Genomic DNA, 22,155 nt, shown 5'->3' with positions numbered 1-22,155 from the left:
TCGAAAATTATCGATCGATAATTAAGAGCTTAAAGAAATTTTTAAAATATTTGGTTAAAAATGATTCTATAGAGAACATATTCGAGTCAGGAACGTTGGATGTAGACGCGTGACTGAAAAACAGCAGAAAATCTTGTCGGCGATGTCAACAAGTTCTCCTGTTATTTTTTTAGTCACGTCTACAGCGTTCTTGATTCAAATTTAACTTGTAAAGTTGTTTTATAATCGTATTATATTGATTTTCAATCCCACTCTTACTTCATTAACAAATATTTTTTAATATTTCTAAAATTGTATGTAGAAAAACCTTTAAATAATATTTCTCCTTATTAGCATATTAATAAATACAAAACAAAATTGGAAAGTCAATCTCTTCCGATTTGCTTGATTGCTCTTTATTGTCGTGCTCTTCTGGTTTGACAACATCTTAGATACCCTCTTCAAAAAGTTTCCTTCGTCGCTCCCGCCATCAATACATAGTTAAATCTGGTTAAAAATCTGTCAGGTAGGACTCTAAAACTTTTTCTCGAATATCACTGAAGAAAATTGTGTCATTACTAGAACTCTTTAAACAAGAAACCTACACTTTGTCAATTTTTCTTTTCTATGATTCGCAAATTGTTTCCGTATGAAATAAAAATTCTCACGTACAAGATGTCCCATTTCTACCTTTCTTTCTATCTCATATAAGAGTATTCTTCGCAAAAATGAAACTACTTCGCAAAAATGGAATTGTCGTCGACAGACACTTATTTCTGCAGTCGCGACAGTTTCCGTTTGTACAAGAGATTCTACTCTGTGCAACGGATGGAACTGACTCGCGAAAGCCGGGGCAGGAAATTCGATAGTGAAGTCTCTCTCCTTGCGTATCGCGCGTCGCTGCTTTTTAACCGGCTGCTGATTTAATTTACAGGCACCTTGGCAGAGCGGGAGTACAGGCAGTTCGCCGGCAACGTGCACGTAATGAAGGCCGTCGCGTCGGACATGGTGTTGACTTTCTGCGCCCGGAGTCCCGACTCTCAACTCTACTCGCTCCTATTGTCGCGCGAGCACAATTTCCTACAGAAGAGCGACAAACGAGGCGTTCACAATCTGCTGGGTCGCCGCGGCCTACAGATCGGCAGCATCCGGGAGACTTGCGTGAATGGCGGCGCCGGATTTAGAAGGGGCGCGCTTGATCTCATCACTTGGACGACTCTCGTCGGTCTTCTCTCATCGAGCTTTCTCTTTAGATCCTGGCAGTAGTGAATTAGATGGACGATCGATCCCGAAATGCGATCGCCAGCCACTCGAGTGTCTCTCCGTCTCGACTAATTAACACGATTATTAACACTTTGGATGCTGCGCGCAAATAATCTCAAACATCGCCGAATGCGAAAATCCGTCGACTGCACTCGATGCATGTCACGTTAATTATATTTCACTAAAATACTCGCGCATTGGATCAAGTCAGCGCATCGCTCTCTCTTATAATTTTCTGTATAATTTAATTCTCGAATATTTTTTAATCGCGAAATCAATTTCTCTTTCAAAAAATTTTGAATCGAGTTGTTTGATATTGTAAGTTTTAATTAATAATTACAAAGCAAAATACACTAAGGAGAGTAATTCTTTAAATTTCAAAGAAAAATTATTATTTATATGATATAATTATTAAATAACTTATTATATTATTTCCTTTTATTTATCTCTCTAGCGTTTCTTCAGCATATATCGAATAATATACAAAATTATGTTAAGTAATTGAAAAAGAAAATATCGTATCCAAAGAGTTAAAATGATAACCGTGACACAGACGCTCTATCATTGACATCGAAGATTTCTTCTACAATTAACTTAAACGTCGTTTATTATGGATATTCGATCAACATTACAAATGCGGAATTGCGACTTAGACTCGCAGACTTCCCGGTCTGAAGTAATCGCACAGAAAGAACGAATCTCGTCGACAAGATTTGCGATTCGGCGCCACCAACGACCTTAAGAGGATCAGATCGCGAGGGAAGCAAGATCGAGCGGAGGAACATTGATATCATCTACGGCTCTTACGGAAGCTTCTTCCGCTGTGCGTTCCCTTACAGATCCCGGATCGTCGACCACTCGAATATTTTTTAGCGACGTCCTCGTCGTTTGTTCCTGCTCCGAGAATGAATTACCCATTAGGTGATTTCTCTTATCCCAGACATCAGCCTCGCTCTTTGCCGCTTCGTAAAGTTTTTAATCAACAGTGCTTTGTAAGAGCCGCAAAAAAGAACACAAGTGTAAAAAGTTTACCGTGTAAAAGAATATTCCTCCTCACTGCCGTGAATAAAATATGTGTACACAGTGAGGTTAATTTTCTTTTCACATGATATCATAAGTTCTAATGTTTTCCTCGCGACAAGTTTGCTAATTAGAGTAGTTTTAATAGCATTTTTTCATTAAATTTTTTTTTATCGCTGTGTATCTTAATTATATTTATGCTAATTTAAATAAATAATTTTTGCATTAATTTACATTATTACATTACTCGTCGTATTCTCATTACTCTTTATAATACGGAAACAGTCGCGGATATAAGTTTATACGAACAACTTTTATCGCGAGTTAGAAAAAGAGTGGTGGCAAAGTTTTCAGCTTGTTGAGATCATCCCGCCCACTTAACGCCTGTTGCAAAAACACGTGGTCACCCCTTTTAATGGCGTAAATCTCCGCGAAATCCGCAACAGAAAGAGATTAAGAATGACGGAATATCGAAATCTCGCACGAATGCCATGTTGAGGATTTGCCGTAAATACTTTTCCAATATCCGAGAGACGCTCAGCCCTCGGCATTCCTTTGACCACGTTGAACGATGTTCGAGCGTCGCTAAAGCTCCCTCGCCCACTCCTTCTTGATACTTGTCCATCAGAAAAGTTCCCTTGAATTGCGTTATCACGGAGAACATCTCGATGCTCGTGCCCCACCGATAAGAGCGAGGATTACGGAAAGAGAAATGGAGATGCGGAGACCGCGGGGTGCTTATACCCTCGTGTGTCTGTGTCAAAAGAGAGAGAGTGAGGTATGCTCTCGACGATTTCGAGTTCCACCGACGCAGCAACCTCATGCAGAACTGTCTGGTGATAATGCCGTTCCGCGAGAAGAAGTTTTCCCGAGATTCGCTCTTGCCTCTTCCGGAAGCTTTACATACAGGGTGTTTTGAAGAAAGAGGCTAATGTTAATAGCGGTAAGTGTGCATTATGTGGAAAAGTAACTCAATGCCGTTGATGTGATTAGAAATAATATATATGGTAGAGAAGTTGCCTATTAGTGTATCTAGATTAATAAAAATTCGAGTGCTATTATAATTTTTTAATATTCTCTTTTATACGAGATTATCTCAATTTTTTATCACAAAGTTGAAAGTACAGCATTTTGCGAAAGAATGTTTGCTAAAAACTATTTGGAAAAGTATACTTGTATTTCAAAATTTATAAACATTTCAAGACACCCTGTATTATTCCGCCTCAGCTCGAGTCACGTAAAGCTCGCGATTGTCGTGACGCTGTCGCGACGTCGACGTATCGTCTTCTTCTGTCACCCCGCGTAACAAAATCACCGAAATCTTCGTGCTCGCGTCTGGAATTTTAAAGCGGCTACGCAAACAGGTAACTGCCAATTTTCTTAGGTCGTTAGCAATTGATCTACTAATCAGATCAGACCAATCAATTTTTGCATAATTGTCGAATAAATTAAAAGTAAAAACTAAGATAAAGACTAACAATAATTGTAATACCTAAGCATTACGAATCACTTTTCTTATTGCGAAATTTTTGCATAGACATCTGTCAAATTTTCTAATATTTAAGGGGAAATGATGTACCGCTCCAAAATTTCCATGCGCATGTTACCGAGAATCGACGTCTACACAAATTGCTTGAGACCGGTCCAACAACATCGTGTGTATTTATAATAAGTAATTTTGGCTAAAGTTCCGAAAAGATTCTTGCCCCGATTATTGTCAATAAGTCAATAAGCATATTTTTCCATTAAAAGAATTTCTGGTTTGTGTACTAATTTAACTTACCATCTAAATAAAATAGCACCAAATAGATGGATATTTTAAGGTATATGTATTTTTATTCACAATATCAAATTTTTAAATAATTCGAGACAGATGCTTTTCAGAACTTTGCTCGTAATTTTAAACAAGAGTGTCATCTAAGTGTATTCAATTTAAATGAGTCAGTATGATCGGAAATCGCGTAGATATAATTTTTATTAACTTGGTTACAGAATTTTATTATCTACAGCATTGAATGCAAAATTTGATTGATTTGACTTGCGTTATTTCCAATACTTTAGAGAAAAAGATTCTGATTGCAACTAACTCTTAGATAAAATTTTTCTTATGCGCTTTTCGATCTCACTGATACAAATAATCATATTATGGAAGATTTATGTCTAAGAGCGAATCGGTTATCGCTCGTTCGTATGACTTGAAAAACGATAGGTAGAAGTGCATGTCGTATATGTTTCTGGTTAGTAAATATAAAATGACAATAGATGTCAGCGATTAAGCTGGCTCTGCGAAGATGGATAAATAGCGAATCGTCATGTTTATGCGCTAAAGTCTAAACTATTGAACCAAATAACGCGTGATATCGATGTACCGTGATAATTTCACATTCAATCTGCAGTTCTCGAACGTTTTCTCTACAGTCGTTTAGAATTAAGAATGCCAGCTAATGATAAGCTATCAACATAATCGAATTATACAATTCTCAATACGTTTTAGCAATACGTTTTAGCATAACAAAACGTATTATTAATTTAGAGTTTATCATTTCCTTCTAGTTTAATAGATTGATAATAACAACTATAGAATTATATAATAAGTAAAAGTAATAATTTAATCTGATTACAAAATTTCAACAAAACATTTGAAACAATATAAAACAATTATTTTCTTTTCAAATGCATTTATTGAAATGCAATAATTATATTTATTTTATTAATTTTTTTTATACTATATAACTCTATAGCAAATTTGTTGCTAATTATCAAGTTATTGCTAAAAAAAAGTCTATTATAAAATGATGTAGTTGTTAAAATAATTATATATATAAATATATAAATATGAATAAATATGTATATATATATTTATATATATACAAATCTCGTAAAAATATATATGTAATAATTACTGACCGATTATATTGAATTGCAAAGTCATTGTGATTAACAGTGTAATTAACTTCATATATATTATAATAACAATCACACAAATACATTTTTAAAATTTAATAGATTATTTGATAAAACTGCCAAAGATAAATCCAAAATTTAATAGAAACAAAAATTAAAATAAGAAATGCTCATCTCAACAGTTTGCAATTTTATTTCAATATCAGATATTTATGCTTCATTTGTATTAACGACGTTGTAGCGAAAATAAGAATGTAAAATAATTACGTGTATTAATATAGATAAATTTAAGAGAAAGTACGAATGAGGAAATTGTCATGATTAATATGGAAACCGCGCTAATTGTTATAAATTATTATCACTGCTGCACAACTGTGCAGTGGCATAGTGCGGACAAGTAAACAATTAAAGCTATCGTGGGACGGAATTAAGCTTGGCATAGCTCAATAGCTCGGCCGAAGGAGACCAGCTTATCGATCCTCGTACTCTCGAGAGCAGCCCGAGCTACCGTTGTTTCCGTAACGTTGCACCGTTATGCAGAATTTACGAGGCCGCGGCGCTAACCACACGAGAGCCATGCCATCAATTTTTATCACACTCACTTCTGAATTAAGCTTAAACACGATATTTCTTTTTAAGCATACGGCGGATTTATCGGACGATTACATGGAAATCCCATAACTTGCGTTACAATCCGTTACGTATTTCTCATATCCGCGCATCGCACTAGGTTGCCATTACTTTTTCAATATCTCACCATTTATTGGAGGATTATTATCGGCGCTCGCTTCTGGATTCGTTTCTCAATACGTCGTTCTCGTTTCGAATTTCGAGGCGAGACGTCGATCCGATGCTTATAAGCTTTCGTCGACTCCAATTGTACCTGTTGGAAATTTATTGCTTAACCATGTTCGTTCGCGCAATTAAATTTTAACATTCTAAAGTTTAATTTAAATCTCCTTTATAGATATTACCCGTATAACTATTTATTTCATTTTTAATATATTTAAAAGATTGATATATATATATATATATGTATTAAGCTTGCAGATGGGCATTTTATTCCCTTTTGCAAATATTAAAAATTTTCACATTAAAAAGAATTTTTTTAAATAATGTTGAAAGTAAAAGTTTAAAACTTCTGTCACATATCCAAAATAATTCAAGGTGTTCTGTTAGCCCATCACTAATTACGAATCTATAATATACTAATATAAAGGAGAAACATAATCGAATAAAAATATGTAAAATCTATTGCAAAAGGAAGATGTATTCTGTATATATCTTGACTTTGAGTTGAGATATTCGTGATATTGATCGTGAAAACTGCCCATAATTGTCGCAAGCTCGCGTTCTCGCGATAATTTAAGTGTAATGAGGAAGATTAGAGAAGCTCGTTATTAAATTATTGTATATTCGATGCCAGTCGCGCGGAATCGCGCGATGTTATGTTTAAAATGCTCTAGAGTCTTTATTTATTGTACAAAATGCTGGATATGATAAATATATATACGTATAAATTATACATGTACGATTTATAGTACCTAATACGATGTAATCGTATGCTTATTATGTGTATAAATATAAAACAATAAAAAATTACGTCGACGTTTCACGCAGCTCTATCTATTATATCTTTCTACCCCTCTTTTTTCATTTCCGTCCGCTCTTCTGTAACAGTAACGCACTGTCGTATATCTGGTGACACAAAAATGTTCTGAATGCTATCCTCTTTTTCCTTACAATATTAATTTACAAAAGTCTCACCTGCGCTGACATAATGTTACGATGCTGTAATGCGGCGGAAGCAACTTCAACGCTACCGCGAACAATATAATGCGTTCTGTAACATGTTACGTCACGTAACTTGTTCAACAAAATGCAACGGAAAGTTTCGAAACTTGCTCTGCGTACCAAATAGAAAGGAACTCCTCGAACAAGAGAGCCGAGAAAGAAGGAGAGAAATACGAAAAAGCTTTCAAGAGCGGCGCATATATTTGCATCGAGGAGGCATAATACAAAGCGGAAGTTCGATCGCCGACGGTAGTCGGTAGTATAAATGTCAGACGGCATCAGGAACTAGACTTTATCCATTGGAACAACAACGTTCCGTATAATTTCCGTTGATTTGTACATATGTTTACTTTTCGCAATGATTACATTACGAAAGCTAAAAATGTATTGCTTTGGATTTTATAAAACAAATATTTATTATCATTCAAAATAGAATTCCAATTTTATAAGCTGTACATTTGAATACATATGTGTGTATTCTATTTTTATCGTTTCTTGTAACACGGTACAAAATTATAAACAGTATTCTTTACCTTCAATTTTGTTTCATTGTTTTTTAAATTTATTAAGAATACCTTCTCTTAAACTTACTTGCTGAATTATTTCAATTTTAGTCCGACTGTACACAATCGGCCTCTTCCACTCTCTCTCTTCATGCTCATCTATCATATTTTCGTATATATCCCCAGTATCTATTTCTTTCTCTATCTATATTTAAGTAATGCTTTTTCACACATTTTATCAATCAATCTTTTTTTCTTTTTTGCGATTTTTATTACTGAAAACCGTATGAATTTTTTATCCATTTTTTAACCGACGGAACTTTTTTCTCTTTAAGTTTCCATTTTTTCTTGTTGATTCTCTTTCCTTCATCGTCAGCAATTCTTCCTTTGTCACTTTTGCGCCCCAGATAGAATCGCAGACGTTAAAAGGACCAAATGCACAAAGCACCAACATTCTCCTGAAAAGTTTGCATTTCAGTTTGCAGTAGGCGACAACGAGAGTAGAAGCGCCAACGGATTTCGAGCATCGTTTTCAATTTGAAAACAAACCGCTGTAAAAGTTGTTGGTGATTCAATGTTATTGTACGAAGTTCGTAGTCGCTTTGTTACATTTTCAAAGATAACGGAAATTATTTTTTCAAACGTTCGAAGAAACATGCAACACTCTGCAACATTATTGGGTTGCAATCTTTAGTATTAAATTTATTCCGAAAGTTTGCGAACTCTTATTTGATTATTATGTAAGCAACTATCGGTGTAATTAGACAGGCAAGCATGTGAAGCATTTCTAAGTGCATCCTAAGTGCATCGTATACACCGTCGTCTGGTCTTCAGAGCTCAAGCGCTATAAACTTACGTTGAGCAAAAAGCTCATGGCTCAAATAAGATAATAAATTTCCTGATTAATTATTAGCGGATTATTTCAGTCTTTATTTTTTCTTTATTTATCAAACACATTATATTACCAATCAACTCAATAATTATAACCGTTATTCAATAATTTGATCGTTCGGTGTTCATTAACTCCGCCACGTCTTATGCAACAGACTCCTACAAGAAACGACGATCCCTTCATAGTTTCGAAGCTAGACACGCCTACATCGAGGATTAAAAAGACTGCACAAGATGCGCCGACAACGGCGCATTCCCCATCTAAGGAACGACTTCCCCAAACAACATGTCAATTACTTCATTGAAGGAAATTAGCATGTTAATTACCACGTAGGCGTGACGGCAAGGCGGCACGCGGCTTTTTCACTGCGCCAGGGCACGACCTTTCGTCCGCGCTTTACTGGCAAACAAGCGCTTTAATAAATTAGCTAATGGACACACCGGTGAAATTGCCGGACTAATTCCGGGTGCAGGAAGTAGGACGAGTGACATCGAGTACATGCGAAATTCCCAAGTGTAGGAGTTACGGGGATGACATCGCGACGGGCACCGCCGTGTGTTCGCAGCAACCGTGCGCTCTCGAGTTTACTCGTTTTACGACGCACGTGCAGGGAATAAGAATTACATTCAATTAGACACGACCTCTAACGCGCATAATTTCCGGTTGCGTAAAGTTCGCGCGCCCCCAGGCCCGCGATTCCGCGGCGTCGATTCAGAGCACGGAGGATTTGATGGCGATGGACCGTACTCTAATCTTTCGAATAAATACAGAATGATTAGACATCTTGAGTTACGGAAATGCATCTTCTTTTAAGAAGTTGCACCAGAGAAAGTGACATTAGAAACTTTTTCTGATAAATTTTCCCTCTTTTTACATTTGCATGCTTGAAGATGTATTTTATTTACAAAATACATCGCTTTTTGCAGCAGTAAGAGAGAATTTAAAAAACTGCATAAATAAGAGAGTAATCAAGCAGCTTTATTAGTTTCAATGTTCGTGGAATCCTCCTTGCCTGTTGATTATCTATTTTCTTATATACTGGATGATTCCAATAAACCTTTCTTTACTGCAGAATAAAGTTAATCCTGCGTAAGTAATCTCATCCCGACTTACTGCATATACTGTATACCTTTCTGCGTTACCTTCGTAAATGTTTTTGTGTTATGGAGTTCCAAGCACTACGCGAGAATGTAGAAAAAAACGCAACAGTCAAAATGCAGTATCCAAATATATATGCCAAAATGATACGCATACTTTTTAATGCTATCATAAAAAAGAAATAAAAAACAAATAAAATAACTCAGAATGAAATAGAACTGTATGTGTCTATATGCTTCATTTATACTGAAACTACGCTATTTTACTTCAAATCTTAAATAAAAATTTCTCCTGCGTCAGACCGTCGTGCTAAATTCAAACAAAGCGCTTACTAATTAATATAAATCTTCCATATGTGTCGTAATGTGTGTCGTATGTATATTTACATCGTGAATATTTCCGCGCATAAATCCGCTCTTCAACGCGTGAGTTGCGTAATGTTTCAAATTCGTACGAGCGCGCTCATATTTTTCCGCATTCGTCGTAAAACTCTATGGACATCGTTCCACTTCGAATTTCACACTGAGCGGCATATACACGACTGTGTCATATATACACATATATATATATTTTTTTTTTTTTTATGTGGCATCTGATTTCCCGCCTCGCGTGTTCAGAATTCAAGATCGAATAGGATGCGTGTATGCGTTCGCTTCGCGTAAGCTTCAAATATCTCGTGCGCGATCAGAGCATTCTAGAAATATTTATTAACTTTTTTACTGCCAATTTTTGTTTTTCTACAGCACATATGCATTCTACACATTATTAGTTAAAAAGTTAATTTTCATCCTGCATGTAGCATGATTTAATTTAGTCTAACATACAGAGAGTGAGACAATAATTAAATTTTTCAATTCAAAACTTGTACTTTTATATACATATATATTTTAAAATATATAGAATAATAAATCAAAGTGAGAGAGATCTCTCCAATTATTTTACTAATGTGCAGAATAAACATTTAAGATATTCTCTATGAACGAAATAGCGCAGAACACACCAAAGATTGCTCTCATAGAATTATATAATATCCGAGTTTCACGCAGCATTATCTACATAGACTGAGACTTCAATATTTCGTGATATTATGGTTAAACCTCGCCAAATGTTGCTGTTACCGAGGCTGAAGAGGTGGGCACGGAGACACATTACATATTTACATTAGGGCACGCAGTTAATGTGGCGAGATAGCGTATAGAGGACCGACAGAAATACTGTATGCATTAGATCTGCTTCTTGCAAAGATCGGCTAACATCTGTTTAACATATTTAATAAATATATGTATAATTTTATTTATTAATATTTGTCTTCACACGCATACGCATCTATTTTACGAAAAACTTATGAAATTAACTTCGATAAAGCCTTTGCACACTCAATTATTTTTATCATATTCAAAGAACGTGATGGTGCTATTAATCATATATAACAGGCTATTAAAGAGATAGTTTCATATCTGTTAATTTCGGTTTAATCTTTTCTTATGAGTTTTCCTGATATATAAGAAGAACATAAGCAATTCATAAACTGCTTAAAATTGTTATTCATAATTTATTTTAAAGAAATTGCAATTAATTTCAATTTTATTCGAAAAAAATTTCAGTAATAGTAATTTTTAGCACATTTAAGTTTTGTAGAAATGTTTAATATAGAATACGGGTTAAAGTTTTCTTATGGTCATAGCCTCTTAGTTTTCCCTACAAGACACTTTGAAACCATGTTCTTCGTCGCTTACAATGAGAGGGAAAGAGTCTAATCCTTTTATCCTCTTCTCATTCTACAGAACTCTCCACATTTCTCTACGCTTATTGTCACAGTCTCTCGTACTGTGCGTTCTTCCCGCTTTCTTGCCCTGCGCTCTTTGAGACTTCTTTCTTTCATTTATCTTGACTGTCTTCTGGACTTAACACATGTAATTCTTTAGAGTGGACATATATCTAATGTTTTCGTAGTTGATAAAAATAGTTGGCAATTGTGGTCAACGTAAACTTTTGAAAGTTCTAAGGTAATTCAAATTTAGTACAAGGCTAGTCTCAGTGCTGATATTTCATATAACAAATAATATTTATGTAAATTAATCGGTATTGTTCATACGTGCAAGAATAAAATATTCGTGCATTACAGTCAAACTCGAAAAATATTTGTTATTAATTATTAAAGTTAATAAAGTATCAATTTTTTTATGTTACTCTTTTTACTTCAATTTATTATTTTATGATAGTTAAAAAATAATAAAAATAACAATTTTGGACAATCAAATAAATGAACGAAAGTATCGTTAAAGTTTCACAATGCTTCAGTTGAATATGATTGTTAATTTCAATTCGTAATTCGTAAACACACAATTTTATCGTGTCCAATATTTCCTGTTCACGGACAGAAATTATATTAATTTAATATTATAATAATTTTATGTATAAATAAATTTTAATGATAAATTTATATTAAATAATATTATTTTACTTTTAAATATTTTCACGCAGTTTAATTTTTCTTGCTGCAAAAAAAGTAGGGATGTTGTTAACACGCGCTAATCGACGGATTAAAAGTTTTCTTATTACATAAATGTTTGTTCCAGAAAGAATAGGGGTTTGTGAGATGGAAAAAGCTTTTCTAAATTCTACTTTATTCGTTTTCATGAACAATATATTTTATGATATTATGCGGAAGAGAATACGACGATACATGCGCGCGCGTGTCATATCCGTCATAGGTAATAGACACACATCTCGATAACGTCCAAACTCGACAACGCGTTCATTGTCACTCTCCCTTTCCCCCTCCTCACCACAGAAACGCGACGCATCGCACTGAAACGTTTACATATTCTAGGATAGTATCGATCAGCGGTTCTCTAAACATCACCACTCACAACAGTCAATCAGAAATTCGTGTGACAACTGATAAATAGCCAATGTACATTATTCCCACGAATATTCGTTTGCGGCCACCTTATTATTCTCGAACTTGAGTATCGGCGATGAAGATCTTGCAGTATTTATTTTTAAAAAATATAAGGAAAACATCGAGACGGTCCGCGGACCAGGCCAGCGGTTGGGAAATCCTGTTGCACATTGGCCACACTTTCCACACTCCACACGAATACGGCTCACTGCTTTCATGGGCGATCGCTTGTGTGTATCAGTGTGCCTGTGCTTGCGGCATTATCCGGCGATTCGTGCAAAATTCGCGGAGGCGTGATCGTGAGCAATTCTCTCACGCGCCGATGAAGCGATCCTTTCAACGGGGGGGATCGCCGATAGCAGGTGAATAAACAGGCACGTATGTGCTACGGACCGGAGGGTTGGAGGCACTTCGTACTAGCTACTAATGACGCTATGCAACTGTAGTAGTATCGTTGCATAGCCGGTGAACGATCGTTTAAGAAATATTGTCACATGTGCCTTCGCCTTTTACGTATCGTTAAAGATAAAAAATTTTTAAGATTACAATTTTTTTTATTTTGTATTAAAAGCGAACGTAAAATCGATCTTCAGCAGGCACTGTAAATTTTATAAAATATTTAACATTGTGGCGTCTTTACGTGGTGTCAAAAAAATTATGAAAGCTAAAAAATCTACAAAAGAATGTTTTTAATTAACTATGTCACTTTGTGTAAGGCTTCATGTTCAACCATTAATTAAACACAACTACAAATTAAGCCTGTACATCTTAATACAAGTTTATATAGAAGCGTAAAATAGCGGGCGTGTGTGATGTGCGAATGACCCCGGCATACAAAGCGTATAAGCTTCCGTGTGCTCCCACCATTTTAATCTGCTCCGCTCGATTTGACTCTCGAATAAACGAAGGCTGTAAGAGAAAAAGCCGCTGCAGGAAGCCATCTATTATAAAAGGGCTGCCTGAAGTGAACTCAGTCTCTCCGAGTCTGTCGACTCATCTTATCACGTACTTTCTAACGCAATTAATAAAATAACGCGCTCACCAAATTATATAATACAACAACAAAAATTTGCGAGTATTAGCTATCAAGGTATTCTAAGTCTAAATCAGTTTTTAAAATTATATTTCATCAATTAATCGTTAAAAGTTATTTATTTCATGACATTCTTTCTATTTTTATTTATTATTTTATACAAGCCAAAAAATAATTGGAACAATTTTTGATAATTGGAAATAAAACAGCGGAAACAGCGTTGAAATTATTTTGAATAGAATACAATTGTTAATTTTCATTTCTCTGGCTCAGACAATTCTATTAGTAACGACATAATAACAAGATCTGAAATTACGGTCAAACTAATATAGAAGTCTTTTTTTGCGAATGCGTCAAATGCGCTCAATCGCACAAGAATAGAAGTGTAGGAACAACAAGAACTCTAAGAAAATAGACTCTAGTAGCTAAGAAAACGCGTTCCTATATCGAGTTCTTACATCAGCTTTCCTGCATCTTATAAACCTTTTTGTCTTGTCCCCATTCCTCTTGCGAATACGAAACTTGGGAAGTCTATTGTATCGTGAAAATAAAAACACTAACTGGGAAGCAGCAATTAACCACATCAAGAGCGCAAGTCGCGTTGATTTAAGGAGGATCGAGATCGTCAGCAATTGTGATAGCTAATTGCACGTGTTCGATCATTTACTCGAACTAAGAGAATTTTTTTAAACGAGTTTTACTCAATCCTCTAATTATAGAGTTGGTAGTTTGTTAACTTTTATTTAAAATTCGTTGTTTGCAATATCGGAATGTCGATTATTGCTGCACTGTTAAACCACGTTAAAAATGGCAAAGTAAAAATACGTATATAAAAGCGAAATTGATAAAAGCAAAAATTTCTAATTACAACGTTTAATTTACTGTAAATTACACTTTTCAATAAATTTTTTATAAATGTATTTATCTTTAGTAAAATTGAAAATTAATACTTTATGTCTGTTTATACAAATTTTTATATTTATAATTATACTTTAAAAATATAAGCTAGAATTTATGAAAAATTAGAAAGAACAAAATAATAATTAAAAGTTGAAAGTCGAGTACCTTATAAAATCATCGTCTTTCAAGAATTTTTCTTCTTGCAAACGACTTTTCGCAGTTTTCTTTTCTAAATACAACTGACAAATTATAAAATAAAATGTTTGCTATCGTAACAAATATCGATAATTAAACTTCATAAACGTGTAATTACTATATGGAATTTATATTATTTTTATTTTCCACAACATAGTCTGTTATATACAGAAAAAAATGCTTTAACTTAAAACAAGTAATTTAATATCTTTAACCATATTTTTTGTTTCTTTTTATAAAAATAAAAGTGGAACAAAAAATTCATTTTACTTCCGAATTTGACGTTATCGAAATTGATTTCCACTTTATACGACACATTATCTGAAAAATTGTTAGGATAACATGTTAATTTAATGTTTTCTCAATAACTTACAAGATATGACCTTGACGCAAAGAGAACTTGGACAGTCAAATCGACTTCAATGACACAATGAGTTGACTCATCAATTGAGATCAATTACGGTCCTTAATCCGTAATGTTTCATTTTTCTACGAAATTAACTCATCAAGCATTTATTTTGGAATCTGCATAAATGTGTTTATTCGAGGTAGAAAGTTTTTTCTAAAAATATTTTGTATTTAAAAATTAATTTTTTTTTTTAATATTATTAGAGTTTATTTTATTAACAATTAGCTTCTGTGCGTTCTAAAAAATAATTTACTGTAAAACAAAAAATTCAATATCTGAAAAATCAACTTTAATAAAATAAAATTATTGTCACATTTCTCACAAAGAGATTTCTAACCCGAAATAAATTCCAACGGTTTAAAAGAGACACTCTGTGAGCGTCCGGAGGAAAAGATCCATTGCAACATGTGATTGTCAACATCAGACAATGTCGTACTTTCAGCACGGACGTCCCACACCCGGAAACATGTTCATTAGCATACTTCGATTAAACAATGTCCTTAGCAAGCGCGCTCTTCCCCAGGGAATAAAATAAGTACAGAGGGAGAGTTGCGGAAATGGTGCGCGGTGATACCACGGGCAAAGCGGAATTATTTATCTCGCGCCGGCCGCGCAGCGTCCAGGACCTTGATAAATAGATCCTCGCGCGAAACGTTGCAGCAGGTTCCCGCAGTCCGGACTCGAGAAAGGACCATTAGGTGGGATCTACCGTGGTGAAGAAATGAAAAAACAAAAAACAAAAAATAAAAGAAAAAAGAAAGCAGATCGGCGTGGGGTCGCGGAATAAAAGCGGTCGTTTATAGTCGCTCCCGCGGATGCTCCCGTCTTTTTTCATCAGACGCACCGTTATGGAAAATTGAAATAATTAATCGAGAGACCTCTTTTTCTCTCGTCTGTCTCGTTTCGAGGACGCGCCGCGCCGTTATTTCGCGAGCGCGGTATGAATCAACATTAATCAACCGATCGAAAACTCGACTTTTTTCCGTCTTTAAAGATGCATACCTGCTTGTACTTAAATTAGCTCGTTCAACGGAATAAAACTTCAAATCATTTGCCTCAGAAATAAAAAAATAGAATGCAAGAGTACCTCATAACGTTATTATAACGCTTATCATTAGACAGTAATTTTTTTCATGTAATTTACTGTAACAAGTTAACAAAATTGTATAATGTTATAATAGTCGAAAACATTTAATGTGATTTTGTTCTACAATATTGTATGTGTGTGAGAAAGGCAAAAAGGGTGACGATTAGAGAAGTTTGGTAAAAAAATAATAGGTTATTATTTATTAATTATAGATAGGGTGTCTGAGATCAACCACCGGTTAATAGCAGATTCTTGATGTAATTTAAACATAAAAACCTTATCACTATCTTAAAATGTCCAGGCTACAATAGTTTTCAAATGGGACATATTCTAAATTGACTTAGAATCAGATTGTGTTAAAAATTCACGCGCTCAGGCACGTCGCATATTGATTTTCATATCTTCACTATATAAGAAATTTCAGAAATCTATTATTAACGAGTGATACGATTAATCTGAGACATCTTGTACACTTCACATTATTCTTCAATCTATTCTCTTAATAATATTTAAATAAAACTAATTGAATCAACTTACCGGCACTATGTACAATAGCGGAGTTGTTCATAAGTTGATTTGCAACACAAAGTACATTCAAATTATAGCAGCGTTTCAAATAATTATTTGAAACGCTGCTATAATTTGAATGTACTTTGTGTGTTACAGATCAACTTGTGAACAACTCCACAGATGCGTACCATGCCGGAAATCAATCCAATTTATTTGATTTTAATATTGTTTTATATATAAGAAAATAAATTTTAAAATAATGTAAAATATATAAGATGTCTCAGACTAATTGTATCATCTATTAATAGCAAATTTCTGAGGTTTCTCATATGGTTTCTCATATGGTATTCCAGCCTCGACATTTTGGTATAAAGATTTTTGTCTTTAAGGGGTTATAACACCTTTGCGTAAGAAATTTTTCCTCTTTTTCATTAATTTTTTTCACATCTAAGGAATAGAGTAATCAAAAAACAGATTTGAGGGTTGATTTTATTATAGTTTTTAGTTATAAAATATATTTTTTTAATTAAAAAATACTGAAAAGAATATCCTGTAGATGGCGTCAAAGATGACCCTTTGCGCTATGCCGGTCCAATCGGTGTGCAGGATTCCGGCTGACTGGTATGACATAGAACAAAAATTCAAAACATCTCATATTCTCTGATAAATTTGCCTTGGAAGTACGTAGGATTTTTGAAAAATATTAATTTTTGTGGAATTTACAGTAACTTGAAAAAAAGTATACAAATCTTCACTAAAAAATCGTTTATAAAATTGATTCCCAAAAAAAAACTAACAATCCTATTAAAAAACGGCTACGTACTTCCGTAAAAAATTTAATTTGGCGCAGGATAAGCTTTGTTTCAAGTTAATCCGATGTAAATTGTGGGAGCTACGCTGCACACCAATTTGAAAAATGGTGTTTTACAGAAATCGCATTTAAAGTTTTGTAACGAGAAAACTTGTAATTATTAGGAGCTCACCGTTAATCTGCAATGCCTGCACCATACAGTTGACCTTCTACATTTATATACTCGTCATCTGTGGCCTTCCGAGCTGATGTCTGCTGCCTACGAGCTTCTTGAGCTTCCTTGGTCATGGCGCGCTCAGCTGCGCGGATCCGGCGTTCGTCTGTTTCAACGCAGAAATTGTAGCAAGTACTGCCAATTATCAAATTTAAGACTTGCATAATTTCCATTATGCTGTGCAAACCATCGTTAAAATTGCAAACAGCAATATTTGCGGCAATATCAACGATTGCTTTGTTACTATGAACAATTTTCGGTGCTATTGCCCACAGCACAGAATTGAAGCTCTCGTTGCTGTTTTGGGTAAACCCGCCAACACAGCGGGATAGCAACTCGTCTCGACTTAGTTCTTCATAAATTGGTTGAACAGCCTTAAAAACTTCATTATTCAAAGCTGCTTTGTGTTGGTAGTGATGTAATTCGTTGTGCGCTTTCGCCTGCTGCCAAGAACACCAAGAGTTTTCTCCGACTGGGCAACGGTCGTGCTGCGGTTCGCTGTCCGTGGAAATCTTGTGGAATAAAGTCGCCCATATTTCTCGTCTCATATCTTCAATGGAATTAGGATTTCTGCGAATAGCTAGACCATAATATATTGTCAACTCGTCGATCAGTTTGCCTGTCAATTTGCCTCTGCCTCCAAGACCTCTTATATTTTTTTTCAAATTACGTAATCTCGTGCCCATACGTTTTTGAACGTGATCTATACATTCTTTTTTACAAACATTCAAATCATCATAAGGTTTCGAATCTAAAATGCCTTTGAATGTTTTGCTGTCCCCGTCACCGATGTAATGAGAATATTTTAAATTGTGCAATTTTTCGGACCGCTGAAACATTTCTATGACTGCGTCTACTTCCATCTTTCCCGACGAACCTTCGTGATTTCTTTCGCAGTTTGCTTCGTGATTTGCAGCCCATTCTTCATATTCGCTTGTATTTTGCTTTCCGTTCCACAAACTGCAGGCCTTACAGAATTTAGATTTCACTGCAATGTCGACGACTTTTCCCGTGCACCACCCTATTAGTGATACGACACCGAACAAAGACGAAAATCCCCTCTTTCTCCAGGTTCCGTCACCAGAAACTGTTATCCCGTCTATCTGTCCTCTTTCCAATGACATCTCTTTTTCTTTTGCAGCTGCTCGTTTTATTGAAGTTCCACACACAGCATTAGTGGCAACACGAATGTTTGAAATTATTTTGTCATAAAAAGACTGATACACTGGTATCGGCAAACACATAAATGCACAAAATTTTTTAATCCCATTAATTCCTATACCGAGTAATCTCATTGTAAATACCATTCGGCGATTTATGTCGTAAGCGTGATTGTTTATAAGTGGGCTAGAGTTAATATATTTTGGCACGCACTTTTCACAAATAACAGCAATTTTGAAATCTAGACCGCGACAACTGGATTCTTCAAACTTGATGTTCGAGCCACACGTTTTGCAAACAATTAATTGCGAAATGCTTGTAAAAACGGTAACAAAATTAATGAAACAATACCCAAAAGTTTTGTTCACGTGTATCTCGTAATCGTCCGTACTCGTTTTCAGTTTTTTCGCCGACGTGCTCACACTTTCAGTTTCGCCTTCTAAAGAATACCTATTTAAAGGTTGCCTTCTCTTTATTGAACTTCGACTTGCACGTGAAGTACTTGCTCTACTCCCTTTCTTATTTGCATATATTCTCTTTTTCGGCATTATTACAACAATGTTACGACGTTTCAATGCAATTCGAAAAGCCGAAGCCGGTGGTATAACAGAAACTGTTTGCAGTAAACAAACAATTCCGGCATGAAATAAAGTTTTTTGTTTAAATGATCGCAAGCGACATCTATAATACTATATTCAGGGCTGGGCAAACACATTTGAAATACAAAATACAAAATACTAACTATTTTAGTATTTATTGCAAAATATCTTTAATTTTTTTATTTAAAATACAAAATTTTTGTATTTTAAATCGAAAATTAAAAATTAAAAGTATTTTGTATTTTATAATTTAAATACCAAGATTGTGTTAGCATTGTACATTTTGTATTTCAAATATTTTATTGTATTTGAAATACAATTTGAAATACATTTTGCCCAGCCCTGATTATATTAAACTATACAAAACCCTCAACTACTCGACATTTGAAGTAGAAAGGCAGAATACTCGGAGAGCGCTCCGAGGCTCTCTCCGCGCGCTATGGCGCTGCGTACAAACATGACTATTTCGTACATGAAAGAGTTCCAGATCGAATAAAATTATATTCTGTACATTCCAATCATATCATTTAAGCCAAAAAAAAAATTTGAATTTTTTTGACCCTCAAAGGTGTTATAACCCCTTAAATCAGGAATTATGCTATTAATCGGTGATACGGTTAGTCTCAAATACTATGCATATTAAATAAAATAAATTAAATACATTAGAATTGGTCTTTAATTGTTCAAATTATTTAATTAGATTTATATGAAATGTGATTGAATATTTGAAACTTAATATAAATCTAATAAAATACTTGAAATAAACAATTAAAGAGAGAATAATTAAAGATAAATTAATAGTTTTAAGTATTTGTATAATTGAGCAAAAAACATTACTAAAATTAATAAAATATTTTACTTTATCGCAATTGTTATAAAACTATTTAGATGTTATTATTGTATATATTATTGTATATATTATTGTATATATGTTATTAATTGATACAATATTTACTGCTATTGCAACCGTTAAACACATTATGCGTTATCACGACTATAAAAATATTTTAATGTTGTCATAATGTGTAATATATGAAAACTAAAGATCATACTTGTATACAAAACTGTATTATTTTCTTAATTAAAGCGTTATATTTAATATTTGGAATATAGGATGCGAATTGTATTTCATTTGTAAAACTTCTTCACTAAAATTGTTTACAAACAATGTTTTAACTAATTATTAATGTTATCTACACGTAAACTCTCTGCTAATTTAATAATAAAAGGCATTTTTTACTTTCAAAAAGCTCGAAAAGCAAACAACAAATTTACAAGAATATATATTACATTAACTAAAATTGCAAAATAAATTCGCTTAAGTCCCGTTACGTTCTCTTTTATATTCCAATCGTTTAGCAATTATTTTATATAGATTTGTACAAATAAATTTATATACTTCGTGTGTATAGGGAATCCATGTTCCACAATAAATAATGTACGTAATTGAATGACTGGTAGTATTTGCGATTGGTCTCCGAGGATGCTACTGTACAATTTCGCGGAATATATACCATTTGCTCCTAAAAGAACCAAAGATGAAATGAAAAGTGTGCTTTCTATAAAATGCGTTTCGATATGTAATAGATAGTTGTGAGCGCTACAGCGCAATGCACGCTGTAGCACTCGCAGGCGTAATATAAATAAATGAATAAAATCCTCTCGTAATCTATATCAGATTGTATTGCAACAGGAGAGCGCATTCTGGTTTGAAATATTGATCTGGCCGAATTGTGGATGTTCTACCGAAATACATTAAAAAGACACGGATAGACGTTTTTTTCTCCGGCGCGAGATTGGAAGTAATGTCACGTATATACTTTCGAATTGTACGTCCGGTTTAAAATATCCAAAAGTAAAACGACAAGAGTAAAATGATCCCATCCGTATAAATGACGCGTGCTATCGACGTACAGAAAAATTTCCGTGTACGAATATTTTCTGTCAAAGCGTAATGTTCTGATTAAATTAAAAGAATTATTTTATAAATTTAATTTGTATTTTTTTATATTTATTTTATATATATTTTTTTATATTTATTCTAATAAACAAATATTTTATTGCATGTAATACCAATGCTAATTGCATAGCTTCGTACATATAAATTATGTGAATTCATATACGTTTGCGAAAACTATAGACCAATTCTACGTAAAACAATGGCAAAATATTTCACATATTATTGAAAGGTAAAGGTTTGTCGATTTATATGCAATTAATCGCAGAAATTTAGAGATGTCCTAATTTTTGTAGAATAATGCTGATTTTAGACTATACCTATTTGCTCTCATTAATAATAATTTATTATAAATAAAAAATATCTCAATAATATGTGCAATATATCTAATAAAGATTAGTTTTTTAAATTATATTTTAATTATTTATGCGCAATTTTTTATTTAAATAAGATTTTCAATTTATATGATTCAAATATATTATAAAACTAAATCCTACAATCTTGCACAAAAAATAAAAATCATATCTGAAAATTCCACAGCTAACTTCATCAGAACAATTTATGAACATTCATCACGTAACATAGCTTTGACGTTTCAATTAAATAACATTCTGCAATTCTTTGAAGATTACACTAATCCGAAAGATTTAAAACATTCAGTTAAAAAAATGTTATTCTAACACATGATACGTGCAATCCGTTAGCGAACTCATTCCTTTGCACAAAAATGCTATTGGAAAGCTTTACTCTCCATAAAAGCTAGCAGCTTTGCAGTTGCTATCCAACTAAAAAGTTGACAACTTTTTTTATTTTTACAAAATTATTTCAATTTCATAAAATCCTTTGCGTTTGTACATTTAAATTGAACTTTAGATTGGAATCATATAGAACTAACGTAATCCTCATCCATTGTCAATTAAT

The 22,155-nt window shown here is 33.8% G+C and overlaps 2 protein-coding genes and 1 long non-coding RNA gene across 3 annotated transcripts in view; 1 reads left to right on the top strand and 2 right to left on the bottom strand.

Annotated features, from left to right (window-relative positions):
* Positions 1-6,785, top strand: part of LOC105677982 (uncharacterized) — a 61,619-nt gene extending 54,834 nt beyond the window's left edge. Inside the window, exon 3 of the mRNA XM_012376913.2 lies at positions 914-6,785. Within this exon, the coding sequence (XP_012232336.1) occupies positions 914-1,245 (332 nt within the window). The 3' untranslated portion in view covers positions 1,246-6,785. The remainder of the gene's footprint in view (positions 1-913) is intronic.
* LOC136996954 (uncharacterized) overlaps positions 1-22,155 on the bottom strand; it is a 50,618-nt gene that overhangs the window by 23,693 nt on the left and 4,770 nt on the right. The gene's annotated exons all lie outside the window — the stretch shown is intronic.
* On the bottom strand, positions 16,904-19,472 carry LOC137001945 (uncharacterized). Its single transcript, XM_067361314.1, has 2 exons — positions 17,476-19,472; positions 16,904-17,110 (listed from the first exon to the last, which is right to left on the bottom strand). Exon 1 carries the CDS (start codon positions 19,224-19,226, stop codon positions 17,478-17,480), a length of 1,749 nt encoding a protein of 582 aa, XP_067217415.1. The 5' UTR covers positions 19,227-19,472; the 3' UTR covers positions 16,904-17,110; positions 17,476-17,477.

The sequence above is a fragment of the Linepithema humile genome, chromosome 1 (genome assembly GCF_040581485.1).
Source record: "Linepithema humile isolate Giens D197 chromosome 1, Lhum_UNIL_v1.0, whole genome shotgun sequence".
In the NCBI taxonomy this organism is placed as follows: Eukaryota; Metazoa; Arthropoda; class Insecta; order Hymenoptera; family Formicidae; genus Linepithema; species Linepithema humile.
This window is presented reverse-complemented; position numbering and strand designations above follow the sequence as displayed.